The sequence below is a fragment of the Megascapheus bottae genome, chromosome 1 (assembly GCF_031878675.1).
Source record: "Megascapheus bottae isolate mThoBot1 chromosome 1, mThoBot2.hap1, whole genome shotgun sequence".
In the NCBI taxonomy this organism is placed as follows: domain Eukaryota; kingdom Metazoa; phylum Chordata; class Mammalia; order Rodentia; family Geomyidae; genus Megascapheus; species Megascapheus bottae.
This window is the reverse complement of record NC_143509.1, coordinates 32,662,980-32,683,141: the sequence shown is the minus strand read 5'-3', so window position 1 is coordinate 32,683,141 and position 20,162 is coordinate 32,662,980. Positions and strand designations below refer to the sequence as shown.

The following is a 20,162-nucleotide window of genomic DNA, read 5'->3' as shown; positions in this document are numbered from 1 at the left end:
GGTTCAAGGTCAGCCCAGGTAGAAAATGAGCCAGCAAAAGACCAGACTGGAAGTATGGTTCAAGTAGTAGAGCACAAGATGGGAATGAGAAAGCCAAGCAACAGTGCAAGTTTAAAGCCCAGAACAAGATTACTAGCTAGTTGTCTTTATTTCATTTGACAGCCAAAAAATTACCCTGCTCCCAAAATTCTTGATAATACAATACCAAGTAAGGAAGTCATGAGGTAAAACTCAATTTCAAAAACTTAAAATATCGTTACACTAACTTTTGCAGTGTTTATGACTCAGATTTTCTGTAAACATCTCAGCCCTTCCTGGTTTCCCAGAATGTGGTAGGTGATTGGGTTATCAGTCCCTTTGGCAAGGATGATTTGCATGCAGAACCATATTCTTGGGGCTGCTAGGCCTCCTATAGTTGAGCAGGAGAACCCCACAGGACCCCAATTGTCAGACCCCAACTATTAGGAGTGACCACTGTCTGGACTCATGACAAAGGATGCCTGATTCAGAAGTCTCAAATCACTTTTAAATCTGGTTCTGTTTCCTTGGTAAGACTTCACGTGGCTGTTGAATGCCTATTACTTTCCATAAGCAAGTTACTATGACAACCTCACTTCAGTGTACACTATGGATACCAAGGATCTCTTGGGAAAAAAATGGATTCCAAATTTCAAGGAAAATCAGCCTATCATATTGAGGACAGTATGTGCCCACTAAATCCCTCTTTCCTGTCTCCCCTGCTTTGCTAGTAAAACTCAGGTTCTGAGAATCAAGTGTCTGAGTTTACACTATGATAGACTTGTGTAAGAGGCTCCATAATGAAGTTGTTTCATCGGACTGTATAACCCTTGGATATTCTGAAGTTTTCCCCTCTTCTCCAGAGAACAGAAGACAGAGTGGCATGCAGTCAGACTATAATACTTTCATTTCCCTGTTTTTAGGCAGCAGCAAGACAATTCTGGCTACTCTCACTGTAAGTTGTTCCTCTGTTGTGAATGAGTTTATTTTCTGATTTGAGTGTTCCTGTTTCCAACTGCTTTACATTTTAGATTGGCTCCAGACACTGCTGGTATGAACTACTGGAAGCAAAATTAAATTCAAGATTGCCTCTTTTTATACAACCAGGCGCCTCCAGGGTTTGTTCCTTTTTGAGTAAACACAAGATCCTTTCATTCGTCATTTCATCCTAACCATTCTATCCTTCCTGTGACCCCTGCCCGCAAGAAGCTGAATTAAACTTTACCATCCCACCCAAAGATTCAAGAAACATGAATTCTAGATTCTTCACTCCATCCAAAGATGAGGGTGCATTGTGCTGGTAAGGAGTGTTCCTAGGAGTTCAATTATGGATCATGGTGGAGGAAAGGCTAGGGACATGGTGGGTAAGCTATAACAGGAGACTGGCAGGAACACTCACTGGGGGAATCTTCCAGAAGGAGCCCTTTCAGAGCCTTCGCTTAGATTATCCAGGATCTATCTACATATCTTTCAATTTCCTTCTAGCCCATGTTACCAGTGAGTATCTCCTGAACAGAGCAGTGTTTGTTTCCACCAATGTCACTATGAGTTTTGCTTTTCCTGAGTCCATCTAAAAAGGAAGGAGTGAGTATTAGGTATTGCTTTTCTTGCATTAATAGGCCAGGCATCTATGAATCTGACTTGGGATCCAAGGCTGGCTCACTCAAGGCCTGGTATGGACAGTATTTCATGCCTAAAGACTTTTCCTCCCCTGCTTTTGTCATCTTGAGTTTGTCCTCAGAAATGTCTCATCCCTTTCCCATTTTCCTGCCATCACTCCCCAGACACAACAGTGTGTCTACAATGATCTTCCAAATATGTTCTCTGAATAATTGACACAGGCTGGGAGCCGTGGCTCACACCTGTAATCCTACCTACTCAAGAGGCTGACAACCAAGGATCGAGGTTCCAAGCCAGCCTGGGCACTAAAGTCCATAAGACTCTTTTCTCCAATGAACCACCAGAAAACCAGAAGTGGTGCTGTGACTCAAGGGGAGGGCAGTAGCCTTGAGCTGAAGAGCTCAGAGACAGCACCCAGGCCCAGAGTTCATGCCCCACGACCTACAAAAAAAAAAAAAGAGTTGACATAGTTCTATCTCTGTCTCTAATCTGTAGAACTTCCCAGATAACAATCTACTTAAAACCCTAGAAGGGGTCACCATTCCCATAGTATATACTTCAGGCTCTCCTGAGACTTCTTTCTGCTTTCCTTACCTGCTCAAAATTCAGCAAGATAGATAGGTTGGGGTTAACCACTTTTCCTCCTACTTCTGTCCTCTCTACTTGGATCCAGACTATATCCAGGACATTTTCCTTAGCCTTATTCTCCTCTTGCTCCACTAGGTCATCTCCAACCACTGTAAGTTCCCCAGGCTTCCTCCCTGATTATTGCCAGCCCTCTTAGCTGCATTATATCGATTAGTCCACTTTATTCATCGTGATAAAATTATCTCTCTGCATGTTTGCTTCCCCATTAGATCTTAATAATAGGAAATGGCTTATTCATCTTAGAATTCCATCTGTGGACTTAATGAATTCATGAAGCATGCAAATGAACTCAATAAAAGCTTGGATTCAGATCCTTCCCTTTACCAATAGGGCTCTTTCAGAACACTGGGGCCTCAGTCCACCTTCTTCATCCTGAACAGCAAGCATGAAGGGATATTACTTATGTGTCCATGCCCAAATAGTAAAGAGAGACATCTCGGAATTTTCCCACTACGGCCACAGGCTGTTATAGACCCTGTGAAACTGCTGCTTCAATAGGACCTCTCTTCCAGCATGGATCCCTAAAATCACAGAAGGTTCCATGTCACTTCAACCTGCTGAAAAGTCTTCAGTATTCACAGGACCAAGTCCACAAATGTCCACTAGTCTATCACATATTGTCTTCAGTATAATTGTGTAGCATTTTCTCTGTCTCTTCCCCTCCACATGCCCCATCTCTCTTCAAATGCTGCAGTCATGCCCTTTTGTTCTCAAAAGAAAAAAGAAAGAAATCTCATGCTCTTTATCATCAGTTAAAAGTACTCTTGCCATTCTTCAGGTCTCAGCACTGAAGCATCCCATTACAGTGGCCCGTGCAAAATCCTAAAGCACTTAGGATTTGCATTAAGTTCACATTATGTACATTAATACTTGCAGAGCTCTTCATGGAATAACCTGTATTTTGGTTGCTTTTTTCAAATACAGACATCATATCAGTAATCAAATTAGAAGCTCATGGAAGTTAACATCATGTCCTCATAGTTTGGGATGTTGCCATGGCTTTAAACCTTACAAGAAAATGGTAAATATTTTATAATGTCTGTACTCCATTCAGAAAATATGTGAATTAAGTCAAACTTTCATATACAATCTGAAATGATTTCTATATATCTAAGCCTTTTCATCCAGACAGAAATTTTCTCCTTTTTAATATACATTAATTATATAGAATAATGGCATGAGAATTGGCATTCTCATGCATGCATACAACATTCTTTGATCATATCCATCCTTGTATATTCCCTAAATCCTCCCAGCTCTCATCCTCTTCTCTTCCCCATGTACTTTCACAGACATGCACTGTTGTAGAAATAATAGCAACTCCAGACATGTCAAGAAGGGAAAAACTGACTTTGTCAGATTAATAAGCCAAACAAGAGGATTGTCTATGGCTAAGATAGCAGAGGTTGAGGATGCGGTCCAGATCTGGGCTTCCATAAGCAAGAATATTACCTTTTTAGAACGTGCACCAACAGTCAACCATTTGGCAAGAAATCAGCATCAAAGAAGACAACTAACATTCATAGAGACTCATTAAAATGCACAGGAGAAGAAGAGCAATGTGGAAGTAGGCTAGAAATATGTTTACCCAGAAACAATTTGGTGTCTCTGGCAGAATCTTCATTCTGCCAATGAGTTTTTGGAAAATTAGCCTCTCTAAACTCATTTCCTCATTTCATAGCTCAGTCATAATAACAAAATGTGATGTAAAAAATCTTGCTACATGCACTGTAAATACTCAGTCCTTACGAGGGTAAGATGGGTGCTGTCATTAATAATAGTACTGGTTGCACTACTGTTGTTTGTTGTTGCCAAATGTGGATTCAGGGACAGGCAAAATTTGGAACTTCAAATCATTAGGCAGGCAGTGAACTCCAAGGAAATCACTGGTCTAATCATGCAGAAGCAAGCCTGGCTAGAACAGTGGTAATTGGAATCTGGAGCTGCAAGCAAATCAAGAGTCTGTGGACTCACTGGGTTGAAGCTGGAAAAGATAAACTCTTAGCCTCATGGATCACTTCCAGCTATCTTAGACATAGAGGTTGACTGGTTACAAAGATCCAGAGACTGAACTCTAATTTCTTGTTCCCAAGCCATCAACTCTAACTTCTTTAAACCTCATCAAATTCTGAATTGCATAAACTTAAAGCACTGGAGAATACACTCATGGAGATGGGTCTCTAGATGAACAACAAAACATAAGGGGCAAGAGATAAAGAGGAAGAAAAAGAAGTGATTAGGAAAGGGTATAAGAGAGTTTGTGATATTTTCAATACCTGAATGGATGTAATGGGTACCAAAAAATAAAAATAAAAAATAGAAAGTTGGGAATCAGCTAGGTGTGGTAGTGCATACCTGTAATCCCCAAACTTGGAAAGTGTAGGTAGGAAGATTCTATGACTAATCCAGGCTGCATCCTTATTTCCAGGTCAGCCTAAGAAACACAGTGAAATTCTACTCGTGCTAGATAAAGCACTACGATGTGAAACTCCTGGGACTTACAGAGCGCTGCTACCCAGAACAACAGTGGGGCTGGGAGGCTCGGCACGGCTCAGGAGGGTAGAAAGCAGCCACTGGACAGTTGAAATATACCTGTGCACTTGCCAAGGGCAATTTATTTTTTTCTAAATGTAAATAGTCACATGTGGCCCATGGCATTCATATTGGATAGTATAAATCTAGAGAGAAAGGAGAGCAATAAACAAATAGACCAGTGCACTGACACAGAGTGTGGAATTTAAGCAAGAAAAGGATGTGGCTTTGCCTGAGTGGGTAGGGCAGGAGATCTTGACAGGAGGCCAATGGAAAATGCTGGAAAATGTGCTGAGGGGAAAATCAAAGACAGCTGAGAGTTGTAGGTCACCACAGGAGCTGGGATTTCAGTTCAGGTCACTTACGTTTACATTTCTAAAGATCACTAGCTGGCTGCCTTGTAGAAAATATACAAGGCTACAAGGAATTGTTTTCTCCATGTGTCTATGTGTGTTTGCCTGACTGAGTTTGCAAGCATGGCGCTTTTGATCAGAAGAGTGTCTCTTCATACTATTGTGCAGTTATAAACATAAAAGGAATAGGTATTTGCCCCAATACTAATTCATTTAAAAATAATGACATAAGTATGCACATGTATGCCTGTGTTGGTGTATACTTATCCATGTATGTATGTATATTAATATGTATGTTTCTGTTTGTTTCTGTTTATATATGTATATGTATGTATGTCTGTGTATGTATATATATATATGTTTGTATATGTGTATGTACATTCTTGATCTTTGTATAAGTATAGGGAAAAGAAATTTATTGATAACACAGAACAAGTCCACATTAGAACTAGCAAATGTGCACATGTCTAATAATCTGTGTACAAAATAGCTTCATGCAAAGCACATTGTAGAAGGAAGAATTTTTTAAAAGTTGAAAGGACAACCACAAACCTGACGAACAGCAAGAAGAAAGGCCTGTGAAGAAAGATTCAAGCAGTTCAGGTTAATTACTGAATCTAGGAAAGAGAAGGTGAATAAATGATTTGAGGATGTTGAGAAGTGCGGTTCTATTCCAGGGATAACATCCGGTCAGGTGCATTAACACTGAAGAGATAGTGCTAACACCAGCAGATTAAAACTGCAGAAGATGCTATTTAAGGCTGTGAAACTCCAGAATCAGTGAGGAAAGCAGCCCAAGGTCTTTCTGCGGAGGTCTTTAAAACAGAGTAGATTCTCATCGGTCTCATTTGAAAGGTTTAAGTGTGATCCTGCCTGAAGGCAAAGTGAGGAACGAAATGACTTTTCAAGGTCCCAGCCAGTCCACCAAGGAAGCTGATGGTGGACCCGATTTTCTTGTGTTTACTCATCTCTTATTCCTGCACACCACCGTGTGGCCACACCGCATAGGAATGTGAGACATTGTGAACAGAGGCCTTGGGAAATGTCAGCTGTATATTCTCATGCTCTTAGAAATGCGAAAGCTGTCAGAAATGTTTAATCTGAGAAGTTGCCTGGTGTGGTTGTGCTTACACAAGTGATCCTTTAGTGAGATTAATTTGGAAAATAGAAGGTGATGCCTAGCTTATTTATAATAACAGGTCTGATTCACTGCATTTCTGCTTCTCTATAAGAAGCAGATCTGATTCATGATACACTGAGACTGTATAACCTTTCAATACATACACATACCCGTGCATGTATACATATGCCAGATTCTGATCTTTTTACATTTCACAGATGTTTTGAGGAAATAAATGAGACTTCAGTGACAATTTTATGAAATAAATTAAAACAAGGTATTAAAGTCTTGGTAATTCATTTGCCAGGAAGCAGTAATAATTGACACATGGCTGAAGGCGACATGTTAAAAATAATTGCCAGCCAGAACCTAGTGGCTCATGCCTATCACCCTAGCTACTCAAGAAGCTGAGATCTGAGGTACACAGTTTGAAGCCAGTCTGGTCAGGAAAATCTTGATGAGACTCTGATCTCCAAGTAACCACCAGAAAACTAGAAGTTGCTCTGTAGCTCAAGGTAGAACATTAGCTTTGAGCATGAGAGCTCAGGGACAGCATCCAAGACCTGAGTTCAAGCCCCACAACTAATAAAAATAATAATAATAATTTCCAAACTAAGGCATGTATTTTGGGGTATCTTCCCTCTGTAACTTACATAACAAATATGCCAGCATCCAATACCATATACTAATCTCTCATACTCTCTCGAATTCCACTCGATTCTATATGGACAAATGGGACATGACTTCATTGTCCTCTCACTTCTACTGCAAAACCAGGGTAGTAAATATAGTACAATATCCCTGGGACCAGACCTCTGCAATTAGGTCCCTAGAGGACATATGACTTTATTCACCTCAAGTTCTTTACAGCATCTTATTCTTTTGTGTCCATACCTGCCAGTACTGGCATGTCAGCACTGGGCCTTGAACTCAGGCCTGAACACTGTTCATTAGCTTTTTTGCTCAAGGCTAGCACTCTATCATTGAGCCGCAGCTCCATTTCCAACATATATAGTGATTAATTGGAGATCAGAGTATCATGGATTTTCCTGCCCCAGTTGGCTTCAAACATAGATCCTCAGATCTCAGCCCCTTTAGTAGCTAGGATTACAAACATGAGCTGGAGTACCCAGCTGAAATGTGTTTTTGCTTTAAACAAATAAATAACATTATGTATGATTGTGAATGCATCATTGTATGACTCCCTTTCTGGGCACTGGAGACAAAGCAGTGAATGAAACAGATGAGAAATCTTGCTCTCAGGGAGCAGGCCCACCTCCCTTCCCATCCCCACTAAGGAAAAAGACAATAAATGCATAAGGCCTTAACTACACACCAGAACACTAAAACCATATGTAAGCAATGCACAAATGAATAAGAATAACTGTATTCCATTCAAACTTCATTAACAAACATAGGTGGTGAACCAGACTTGACTCACAAACTATACTTTGTTACACACACACACACACATACACACACACACACACACACACACACACACACACACACACACACATACACAGAGGTAAAGATACCATTAAATACCTCCAAAACTAACAGAGCAAAATACATGCCCTATTGAATGGCGATATAATGGTAAAGCAAGGTAGGATATGGTGGTAGTAAAGTTCTTACCACAAGGAAGTGAAGCACTGAACCACAGTGATGTCAGAGGTGATAGCAGGACTCACTCCTTCATGAGCAGCATGGTGGAGAAGATGTCTTCTACAGAGTGAGTTAAGCAATGGTGGTAGGAAGTGAGACCAGAGAGAAGTTGCAGGACTGGAGGCCATTATAAAGACACAGGGTCTTACACCAAGAGAGTTCAAGCCACAGGAGTGGTCTGCCCTGATGCAGTAATTCCAATGATATCACTGTTATTGCTGTGTTAAGAGTAAACAAATGGAAAGGCAGGGAGTCTGGTTTGAAAGCTATTGCAATAAATGTTTCAAGTAGGAGAAAATGGACCAGGTAGTATCCTAAAAGGGTAAGAAGTGGCAAGATGTTAAAATAGACTAAAGATAACTTTCCTGTCACCTTACCTTAGAGTTGAGAGACAGTGCAAGAGAGGAGTCAATAGTGATACCAGGAGTTTTTGCTTGAATTTCCATGCAACCCACTCAGCAATGCCTGGTGGAGTACATATCCAAAGGAAATTAAATCAGTGTATCAAAGGGACATCTACACTGTCATGTTTATTACAGCACAAGTCACAATAGTCAACATATGAAGTAAATCTATGTTTCCATCACTGGGTGAGTAAATATGTAAAGCATGGTTCAGAAGTTGGTCTTGTGGATTTAGAGGATAACCATGATTATCAGCAGAGATGAGATTTTCAGAAGAGACCTTAGAGGAGGGGCCCTAGGAAGGACATAGTTAATGACTACAAAATTACACTAAGATGGCACATGTAAGTAAGGGAGTTCTTTTGCATACTATGGAAACTATCGTCAAAAATAATGTATGGTGGGGCCAGGAGTTTGGCCTAGTGGTAGAGTGCTTGCCTAAAATGCACAAAGACCCAGGTTTAATTCCTCGGTACCACATAGCAAAAGCCAGAAATGGTGCTATGGCTCAAGTGGTAGAGCTCTAGCCTTGAGAAAACCCAGGAACAGTGCTAAGGCCCTGAGCTCAAGCCTGGGACTGACAAAAGAAAGAAAGGAAGAAAGAAAGAGAGAGAGAGAGAGAAAGAGAGAGAGAGAGAAAGAAAGAAAGAAAATAATAATAATGTGTTGTTTCAAAATAACTAAACAAAGAGTTTGATATGCTTTACACTAAATATATGATACATGATTGGGAGTATGGGTATGCTAATTAATTAATTTAATCATTACACGGATATATGTTACAATACCGTACCACATAGTAGTCCATAAATTTGTATATTCAGCTGTTTCCAGTCATCGGTAGCTCATGTCTATAATCATAGCCACTCAGAAGGCTGAGATCCAGAAGCTCACAGTTTGCGGCCAGAAAGGCAGAAAAGTGAGCTAAACTCCATCTCCAAAATAAGCAACAAAAATCAGGGCTAGAAGCCCTGATTGGTGGTAATGTACTACCAATCTAGCAAGCCTAACATCCTGAGTTCAAACCCTAGTACTGCCAAAAGACAAAGAAGCTAAGTATTGATTATATGTATGTATGTATGCATGTATGTATGTATACATATATGTATGTATATATACAGACATAGATATATCTCAAAAAAGGGGGCATTGGGGTAGCTCAGTGTTAGAGTATTTTTATACAGAGTCCCTGGGTTCTAATTCCAGAATGAAAAAGCAAGGCCAGAAACCAAGGAAAAGAAACCAAATAGACTGTTGGGAGTGAAGAGCTAAGGGATAATCACTAGAAGTTTGTATCTACTAGCCAGCTACACAGACTGTCCACAAGATTGTGGAGTTTGAGAAAGCGGTTTGGAGTAAGGATATAAATGAATAAAGTTATTGATTTATGTATGTATGTATGTATGTATGTATGTGTGTATGCGTGTGTGTATGTATGTATTTGATATTTGAACTGTAAAACTGATATCACTGAGGATAAAAAGAAAGTGAGGAGATCCAAGCATTGCATCCCAGAGTGCCACACGCCTGATGAGAGCGTCCAAGCCAGAGGCTAGAGTATAAGGCACCCAGAAGCTTTGAGCAATGTGAAGCCAGCAGCAGCGTTGGCCAGAGCAGATCCCCTGATGAACACCAGAAGACTTGGCCAGCATGAAATCCCAGAGAGCAGGACAGAGAAGTTACTGAGAAGAGTGAACCAATTTTTTTTTCCAAAAGTGCCTTGCTATTGTTGTCTGTTTCTTTTATTTTTTAAAATTTTTATTGTAAAGGTGATGTACAGAGAGTTACAGAAGACAGGCATTGAGTACATTTCTTCTTGAATACTGTCGCCTTTTCCCTTGTTTTCTTCCAGTACTGTCTTTGGTCACTGTTCTCTATTTCGGTGCCTTTTGTCTTGTATTTATCTGATGAGGGGAGGAGAAGGAGAAGCACAGAAATTTGGGGCAAAGGAGTGAACTAATTCAGCAATAATACTCACTAGATACTGTGCTGACTGTTTCTCAATAACAAGAAAAGTAACTGGAGAGGGGGTAAGGCACGAGAGGCTTTGTAGTTATTTCTTTTGGAATTGGAATGAGAGAAACCACAGCATTTGTGTACACGTGTTAGCAGAAAACCCAGGGAGACATTGAAAGAGAATGGAGAAGCCAGAGCGTGGAGAGTTCAGTAGCAGCTTCTCTGTGGAGGCGCCAGGGGATGCGTTCTGGAGTGGAGGCTTGTGGGCTCGGTTTACCTATCACTCTGTGAAGTTCTTAGTCCAGCCTCGAAACTGACAAATAAATCAGACCAAAGCCTGGCCATTCAAGGGGCTTGGTCAGGTCTAGAGGGAAAATAGCACTCCAGAAGAATGAAGATAAGAGGAATCCAGTCACCAACAGGGAAATACCACGCCAAGTACAACCGAATAGTCCTCGGGATAGCAGCCAGTGGGTAAACCAAGTCCCAGATGGAGACTGGGAAGAATGGCGGGTTATGTTCTCATCAGATCCAAGATTGACTCCTTCTAGGTATTCAAAGAGCTGATTAGATAGATATCTTTGCCTACCTACCAGTCCGATGGTAAAATCCCTGCCTGCTGCCTCATCTGCACACTGCATACCCTAACGGTATCTCCAGACACTTTCCATGTGTTTTCACTGACTGACTGGTTCTGGCCGAACAGAACAGTGCCATGATGGGACTAGATGAAGGCCTGTGTAACACGTAGCTGCTAGTCTCACTGAGAAGGAAGTGAGTTGGACAAACACAAGCCTAACTTGCGTTCTTACCATGAACCCAATGGCTTGAAAGGTGTGGAAAGAAACACGTCACACTCACAAACTATGCCTCAGCAAATCCAGGAGTTTGGGATTTACTTCCAGTATTTGTTATTTAATTTCAGTATCTACTCAGCTCTGATAATAATGGTACTTCACTGAGGTGTGGCAAGTAATGAATTCAATAAATCTTATTTCTTCACTGATTTCAATAAAAATTTGGAGCTCTGTCCCTTTACAGGGGAAAAAGGGAGCCCACAGGTATAATAAAATCACACAGAAATACTATACACAGCTTGACAACACATCATTGCAGAAAAAGTAATTTGGAAAACATCAATAAAATGCTAAGACTTCTAATTTTATAATAGGGAACTCAACCAAATCACCAAGAGTAGTTTTTAAGCATGCAAGAAAGCCTTAGAAATTCAATGCAGGGCCTTCAAGGTTGAGACCTTTCTCCACTTTGCTTTTACTTGACCCAAGCCATTGTCTCCTGTGTTCTAAGAATATCTTTTGCATTTTTTGCATGCTTTAAATTGTAAACTCTATTTGTTAAATTCTGCTCAATCATTTCAGTAAAATGTATTGTTATTTTTAGAAGATAGTAAACCAAAATCCATCTGACTATTAATTGGTAATTATACCAATTCCCTTGACTTACCGGCCATCCTAACAGTTTGCTTATCTTAGAGTTAGGCAAACTAACTCAAATCCACCTCACTGTGCAGTAATTATAAATTGGGTTTTATTGGCCCTCGTGTGCATTTAGTTGTTTATTTCCTCTATCTGCTTCCATAAAGCAAATTTAAATGCTTGTGAGTTCACATGATGTATAAAACTTAAAATGTTTACTCTCTGACCCTCTGTAAAATGTATTTTCCCACCTATACATTAGCTAACAGCTGATATCTTTGTTATACAATGTTTGTTGAGCCACAACAACAATAATGAAATAACTAGATTAAATGACCTAATTAAAAGAACCAGATTACAGACCAAGTTATCATGTAAGAGTACTCACTGCCTGTACATATGTGTGTGTGTGTGTGTGTGTGTGTACACATACACATCCCTATGGGGGTAAGATTTTCACATTTTTCCATTGATTTCTTAAATTTCCAATTTTTCAAGTGAATTTCTCTTAGATAATAAGATACCTACAAGTTAAATAGACTTTCTTTTTTAGGTTGTCACAAGAACATTTTTCCAAGTGCTTCTTTCAAAATGCAAACATTCGAAATACACTTTTGCCCTTCTAAAGTCTATGCGTTTTCTATCTCATTTTTACTCCATACATATTCAGACATCAAATCTGCGTTATCACTGTCGCCTTGGGAAAGTGTGGAAGGACTCTCAGGAGAGTCTGGTTATTATCATTTCTATGAATGCTAGTATGTCACTTCTATCCAATGCTATATTGTATGAAGAAAATATCAAGTTTTCCTCCCAGTTGCTGTTTCTTTCCACTGCTAATTTGTAGACCTCTTTTTTTCCCATCCTAAGCTAAAATCGAAACATTTTAATTCTTTCAGCAACAGAGTGCTCTAGTCAGTTGATAGAGTCTATGCTTCAAACAACCTATATTTAGGAAAGGAACATTTCTAATTCAATTTACAAGAAACAACACGTATCTGCAGGCAAAGATAAGAAAAACACACAGGGGTACACAGTGATAGCTCTACTTAAATAAATAAACTTTCGGTACTAGTGATTAGGTACACAGGATTATTATATGTTTAATTGGCTAACGTGACAATTTGGAATTACTTCTAGTCACATTTAATTGGATTTGGAATCTCTAGAGGAAAGAAATAGAGAAGCCTAGCAAAGAAACAGTCATAAAAGTAAACTGTTTTCTCCAAAGGGTACTAAGTAATGAATTAATATCCATTCCACAATAGTTTTTAATATCCCCTTTGCTTAATAAGACCAATGTGGTGATTGTACGCACTCAATAATAAACCTAATTCAATTAGGCACCAAGATTTGGGGGGAAAGGATTAGTTGCTGAAGTAGGGATTTGGGTTTGTTTGTTTTATTTTTTTTTCAATTTTAAGAAGGCTAGTGTAACCAGATGTGGATAATCTTTAACTCAAGTAAAAGCCTGAGATTTGCTTAAATATGTATTGAATACTGCTAGCTTTTTGTGCAATGCTAAGCTTGAGATATCCTAAAGTCTATGAAATCTGTACTATTCTACAAATGCTGTGTCGCTTTCCACAAAACGACCAGAACAAAGCAGCTCCTCCTCACCTTTAAATACTCCTAGTACAAATAGATACAAAGAGAGAAATCTATTTTCAAGACACATGACTTGTTCTTTCTCTCCGATAGTTTTAGTTTAGCTATCAAAAAGGAAGTACATTCTAAATTCTGACATGTGTTTTAACATTGCACTTCATTTTCATCTAATTAAACCTATATGTTGAGAAACTTTCTTTGTCCATATTGTACCTGCTGCATGATCTGCTTTTCCTCTGCCCTGTAAATTCAAGCTTTAAAAAAGGAAATCTGTCTTTGTCCCTTAGGAGTGCGATGGTGGCAGACTACATGTTCTGGCTGGGTGGAGGAAGCGAGCGGTATGTAAGCAAGCTCATCAAGCTGTATTGGCAGGTAAAAAAAAAAATGATGTCCCTTCTAGAAAAGAAGCCCCTCTCCTTTTCAAAACCAAAATGAAGGATTGGTACTTAAAAGACTGCTGGAAAAGGGATCTATGGGCATATCAATCACCAGGCCACCACCGAGTGGTAATAACATATTTTATAATGAAGTAGATTTTTCTGAGACTTAATTTTAAGGGCAAAATTCAAGGTTGTTAACCTGCGGCCCATACTTCAGTTTTACAACCCAATATAAATTTTCAACATCCCAAGAACTCCTTTTCCAGCATACTGCTCTAAGGACCTGATATTTTCAAATATGAGCCTTACGTCAGGTATGGTGGGATAGGACTGAAATCCTAGCATCCAAGAGCAGAGACAGAAGGATCATGAGCCCGAGTCCAGCATCAGTTACAAAGTGAGTTCCAGCCAGGGTTGCCTAGCTGCCAAAGCATGACCCTGTCTCAAAAAGCAAAATAAATGGAATGCCATTTTCATGGGTCCTTTTTGTTCTATTGCCTATAAAAACAAATTTTAGACATAATTTTAATATATACCAGTCCCTGGGTTCAAGCTCCACAAGCAAAGCAACAAAAAGAAGCAATATTAACACATAACAGAAAAGTTAGATGCATTTGTTGGGTCAAGTTACTATTTGGAATATGTGACTAGTAGCAAAGGACAAATCTTTCTCTTTATTTAAAATGGCAGCATGAAATAATACCAAAGGTCAACTGAATGCCAAGCATTATAGAATTATTAAAATTATAGAATTGAGTTGTTTATGAATCCATTCCCTTTCCCAGTATATGAATCTGTTCTTGTCCTTCCTCACCACATAATCTGGAAACTTGTATGGAGACATATTTAAAGTCATCTCCTACTCACCCCCTCCCATACACATGCAAATAACTAATATCTAATTGCTAATTATTCACCTATTTTTCTTATTAAAAATAGATTTGCATCCCCAGAGAATTTCCACTTGGTGATTTTAGAAAGAGTTATATGGACCAAGGGAAAACTCACTTCCAAATGAAATATATTCAAATATTTTTAAAAATTCAACTAGGTGTATCAGCTGTTTTTCTTCCATAGCTTTTCCTTTCCTGACCATGTGGGATTTTCCTTCTTTTTCTACTTGGTTCTCATTTTATAAGAATTTTTTAAACACACTAGAAAAAGGAGATAATAAATTACTAACCGGAAAGTAAGAAATAATAGCAGACAGTCTTCTGTAATTCCCTGGGTTTTTTTCCTACATATACATTATTGCCTCTTGGCTTCTAGCTTTTGGCCATATATCATAAAATATCTTTAGTAGCTGTTAAGTATTAGGTTAGCCCTGTAAAATTCATAGTAATTTATATGGTTCCATCTAAATACTTGGGACCCAACTGTGTTCATATGAACTGTGGTGGTTGCTATTTAGCATGTAAATCAAGCAATTGTAAAGAATTATAGATATGCAACATCAGTGAACAATATGAACTGCAGATGTATAAAACAAAAAAGAGAAGTTCTTAATTTAAAAATCCACAGACATTTACAAGAGGCAGAAAAGAGTTGTTGCTCGGCAATATTTAGTAAGCCCAGCCTACAGAAGTTCTCAACAAATATTCATTCATTAAACAGACACAGATATGGTATCTGCTTTGTGTTCTACATTGAAGCTACAGAAAATTCCATTCAATATTGGCATTATCTAAAACAAATTAAGAAGTTGAAACTTGCATAAATAAAAATGTTTTTTATTTCCTTTAGCTTTCAAAGAACATTAATGTCCCTCTGTTATTTACTTCATACTAGAAAAAAATAATCTCCGCTTGCCAATACATGCATATAAAAAGGGATACAACAAATTCTTTGCCATTCTGTATTAATGAATAGTAAGAAAAGCCTACCTCTTTTGTGATTTGTTCTTTTTCTCATTTAATTGGAAGAAACTGATATGGTGAAAAAGTTCCTCTTTGGCAGTTAGGTCAGATTCAATGTAAGGTCTAATGCCAACTAGTAATAAAACCTCAGGAAAATTAGTCTCTAGCTCCAATTACAGAAGCTTCACCTAGAAAGTAAGAGCTAACTAGCATAAAGTATTTGAGAAAATATTTTATAAGCCTATTGTAATACTAAAACCACAACCAAACTTTGAGACTCATGCTAGTACTATCTTAATACTAAACCATGTCCAAACTGTTAAACTCATGAAAGTGAGAGCAGAAATTTAAAAAAAAAAAAGCAACATCATTAGAAGTCACATTCTACAAGATAAGCTTCATATACTAAAATATTCTTTCTAGACCCAACACTAGCCCACAATACCATTCTTCTATCTCCCTGTCACTAACCAGCTCCTCCTTGGTTTCCACTCAAGATATGTACTCTGTGTTCCTGATTCTTATTCTTCCCTGAACCAGAAAGGGGATTTTGTTCTGTGTCCCCTCTAAATGCAGCTCCGATATCCAAACCCTCCCTGCAGTTCCACTGATCAGTATAAGACCATTTCTCACACATTTGTGCTTGCAGTTCTAGACACCCAGAAAGACCAAAGTCAGTCACTGTTTATAAGTCTTTTGTAAGATAAGAAAATACCATATACAGGCAGTTCCTAATTTAAAATGGTCTGATTGACAACTTTTTGGTTTTACAATAGTGTAAAAGTACACCCATATAGCCGTCATTTTTCACTGTCAGCCCAGCATTCAATAGGTTACATTATTAGAAAACAGACCTTACTTTACTTTATTAGAAAACAGACCTATATTAGATGATTTTTCCCAACATAGACTTGTTCTGTATACACCTAAGGTAGGCTAGGCCAAGTGGCCAAGTTTGGTGAGTTTGGTGTAATAAATTCATTTTCAACTTACAAAGGATTGCTTATTTATTATTATAACTCCCCTGTAAGTCACAAGGCAACTGTTCTTTTTCTCTTTTGAGCATATAAAATCCCTACCTTTCCAGACTAGACTCAGTGTGGTCTCTATTTACTCCATACATTGTTGACTTACAAATGCAAAAGAAACCATCTCTGCTTTGTGACTTTAGGCACACCTTTCAGTTGTACTAAGAATGCTTTTCACATCACCAATCCAGAAAAAAAATAGATATAAATCTCTATACTCTATGATATCTCACATTAGGATATATTACTCTGCACAAAAGTGTTTGTACATGTTACTGTAGAATGGCATCACCTCTGTTGAGCTAGAGGGTTGGAAATAAGTCATGACAATTGTACTGGCACACACTGCCTCTGCACCTTGCAACCCATCTTCTATGTTCATCTGTCCTCATGGGAAACACTGGGAGACATCAACACAAATCTGGACTTCCTTGCAAAGTCGGGCTGAGAATTCGCAACTTTGAAGCAGCTGTTTTGATTCTGATTCCAAACTCTACTCCACCTCCCAAGCATGTAAGGCTTTCCATCTAGGGTGTATATGGACCGTATCATGGAAACAAGCGAAGCAACTTTCCTTCTCTTCCACTCTCCTGTCCTGTTGTGCATTCACTTTCAGCTAGGTGGTCAGTGATGGAGTTTGTCTTGCATATGGCTTCATCTTCTGCCATGTGAGTATAGAACCACTCACCAAAGTGAAAGGAGAAAAGACAAGAACAACCGATGTTGTTGCAGAACTTCTACAACACAAATGCAGAAACACCACTGAACAGGGTGCCGCATCCGCTTTTCCTTGCCTTAATTATTCATTTTTCTGGATTAAAAATATCAGTCTATAACATTTAAACCTCCAATTTGCAACCTCAGATCCCTCTGAAAATCTGGTTCAACATATAAGCATCTACCTAGAACAATATTAAATGAACGCACATAGGAATGTATGTACTGTTTAACTTGTTATATTGCAAACTGATCTTCAGGTAATCAGAAAAGCAAAGCCACAGAATTGTGGGTTTCTCACTACTATGGAAACAGTTATGATTTTTCTAGTCTAAGAACTAGAAATCTTTGACATCACATCAGTTTCAATGTTTCATGGTATTAGCAATCAGAGGTAAAATTCAGATTCACAAAAATGTGTGATCTCAAAGGCAGTGGGAATTCCTGTTTACTTGCAGGATCTCATAAAGGGAAGCATCCACCAAGAAATACTAAAATTTTCTGCTTGGATTTGTGTCACAACTTTGCCTTTCCTTGAGTCAATGATAGCATCTTTGTGGGGCCAGATCACCAAGACTTGTCTGTGTCAGCGATTTGCTCCAATTTTAACATTGACATTGTGGCTTTCATCAGAGGGAAGCAATTCACCAGGGGCCTGTACATTTTTTCCCTGGGAACTCAAAAATCTGTTAATCTCACCTGAAGCTGGTACTCATAATCCTAGCAATTTAGGAGGCTGAGATTGGAGGCAGGACAGTTCATAAGACTCACTTTCAATAAACCAGCCTTCAGCAGAAAAGCCAAACAATAGTGCAAAGCCCTGAGTTGAAGCTCCAGAATAGCACCCCCAAAAAAGTCAATTTCACCTTGCATGGTTAAAAAACTTAACAGTGCTATTTGATCTTCTATATTTACAGTTGCTCTGTGACCAAAAAGAAAAAAAACATTTTAAAGAAATAAAAGTAATAGCTTATGTTTTTTAGCAGCTCTGTAATGATAACTTCAGTATTTTTAATACAACAATCTGCTTGACCTACATGTACAAACATCAGCCATCACAAGACAAATCCTGCAATGAACTTCTCCTAAATCTGATTGTTCTAGGAAGAAATTTTTCTTGTCCGTTAAAGAAACAGTGGAAATGAATTAACCAAATCAAATCACTTCTAAACCTCTCTTCTGACCTGCCCACTTCTCTATTAAGAAAGAAAGTCTGGAGGGCTCTTGCGTCTGCACAAAGGGCTCCTGAAAAGGCCCTGATTGGAGCTGTTGTTGGCTCCAAAGAAGCTGAGGCCTTCACAGCCAGAGAAAGAGCTCTTTGGGGATTGTTGGAAGAGCTGTTGACACCAACACAGCCCTGTGTAGAGAGCCTGACATGCGGAGCCTCTTTCTTGTGTGAAGCGGCGGGGGCTAAGGCAGTGCCAGCTTCTTGTGTCTTCCATCTGTGCAGAGAATACTAAGGCTTCCCGTTCAATTCAAGTTGTCCTTGGCATTGAAATGGTCCCCATCTCAAAACCATCAATGCTTTCACATGGTTTCCAAATGCAGCTCACCAAAGAGAGAGAGAGAGAGAGAGAGAGAGAGAGAGAGAGAGAGAGAGAGAGAGAGAGAGAGAGAGAGAGAGAGAGAGAGAGAGAGAGAGAGAGAGAGAGAGAGAGAGAACTTTTTGGTGCTATTAGTCTACTCACAAAGGACAAAAGTGGCTTCAGTGCAAAGCAAGGGATTTTCTCCAGCTACATACTCAGAGAGGGTGGCATCACCTTGTATGGCCCCTCGGCCTGCCCCTGGATGCCAGAGGTTCTCAGGTGATGGGCTAAGACTGTTCATAGGATGCTCGCTGTTGCGCCTACTCCTTCATAATGGGCTGGCAGAAGACATTTGGGGCTTCTAACGCTCAGAACATAGTCTCCAGGATGTTCTTGTCACTTTGCATATGCATAAGCCCCATGACAGTCACATAAGCTTAAAGCCTGTCCAATTAAAGGTGTCCAAACTCTAAGTAACCAAATAACTTTCTTCTTTAGAGGAACCACTTCGCTCTAAGATACCTACATTATTGCATGGAACTTCTTATTAATCTGCTTTTCTCCAATAGTGTCATCAAAGTACATTGCAAAAAACATATCAGTAATTATTTGGGAAACCAAGCTAAGTACTGGCTAGCCATGAAATTCAAACCAATAATGTCTGCCATGGGACTTTTTGGGCATCATTGTTTTATCATTAAGACCTTCAGGTACTATGTAAATCAATGCTAGTTATTCTAATTTAATCTTTATGTATTGTATACATTTCGCGCTGTACACTGGAATAAATTATACACTGTACTATAAATATATAAATATATACAATTATTATTTTTTTCCAGTTCTGGGGCTTGAACTCAGTGCTTGGGCACTGTCCTTGGACATTTTTTTCTCAAAGCTAGCACTCTGCCACTTGGATCACAGCACCACTTCCAACTTTTTCTTAGTATGTGTATGAAGGAATCAAACTCAGGGCTTTGTGCATGTTAGCCAAGCACTCTTACCATTAGGCTATGTTCCAGGCCCATAAGTACAATTATTATACATACACATGCAAAGAAGAGGGACTGAGCAAGCTATCTACTAAGCAATTCACAATGGTCATTCCCAAACAGTAAGATTAAATCTCATAATAAACCTAACATATGTCTAAGCTAATAAAATGGAGGACAAAATAAAGGTGATAATTATGACTTCGCTTAGCATCTTTCTGTGAGTTTGTGCATGTGTTTTAAGTTCACAGTTGTGAAGCTACTTCAGATTGTTGTCTCTGTTCACAGGGACCACTCTGC

The 20,162-nt window shown here is 39.0% G+C and overlaps 1 protein-coding gene across 1 annotated transcript in view; it reads left to right on the top strand.

Annotated features, from left to right (window-relative positions):
* The window catches only part of Spata16 (spermatogenesis associated 16), a 228,129-nt gene that overhangs the window by 140,775 nt on the left and 67,192 nt on the right, over positions 1–20,162 (top strand). Inside the window, exon 5 of the mRNA XM_090342277.1 lies at positions 13,651–13,735. Within this exon, the coding sequence (XP_090198403.1) occupies positions 13,651–13,735 (85 nt within the window). The remainder of the gene's footprint in view (positions 1–13,650; positions 13,736–20,162) is intronic.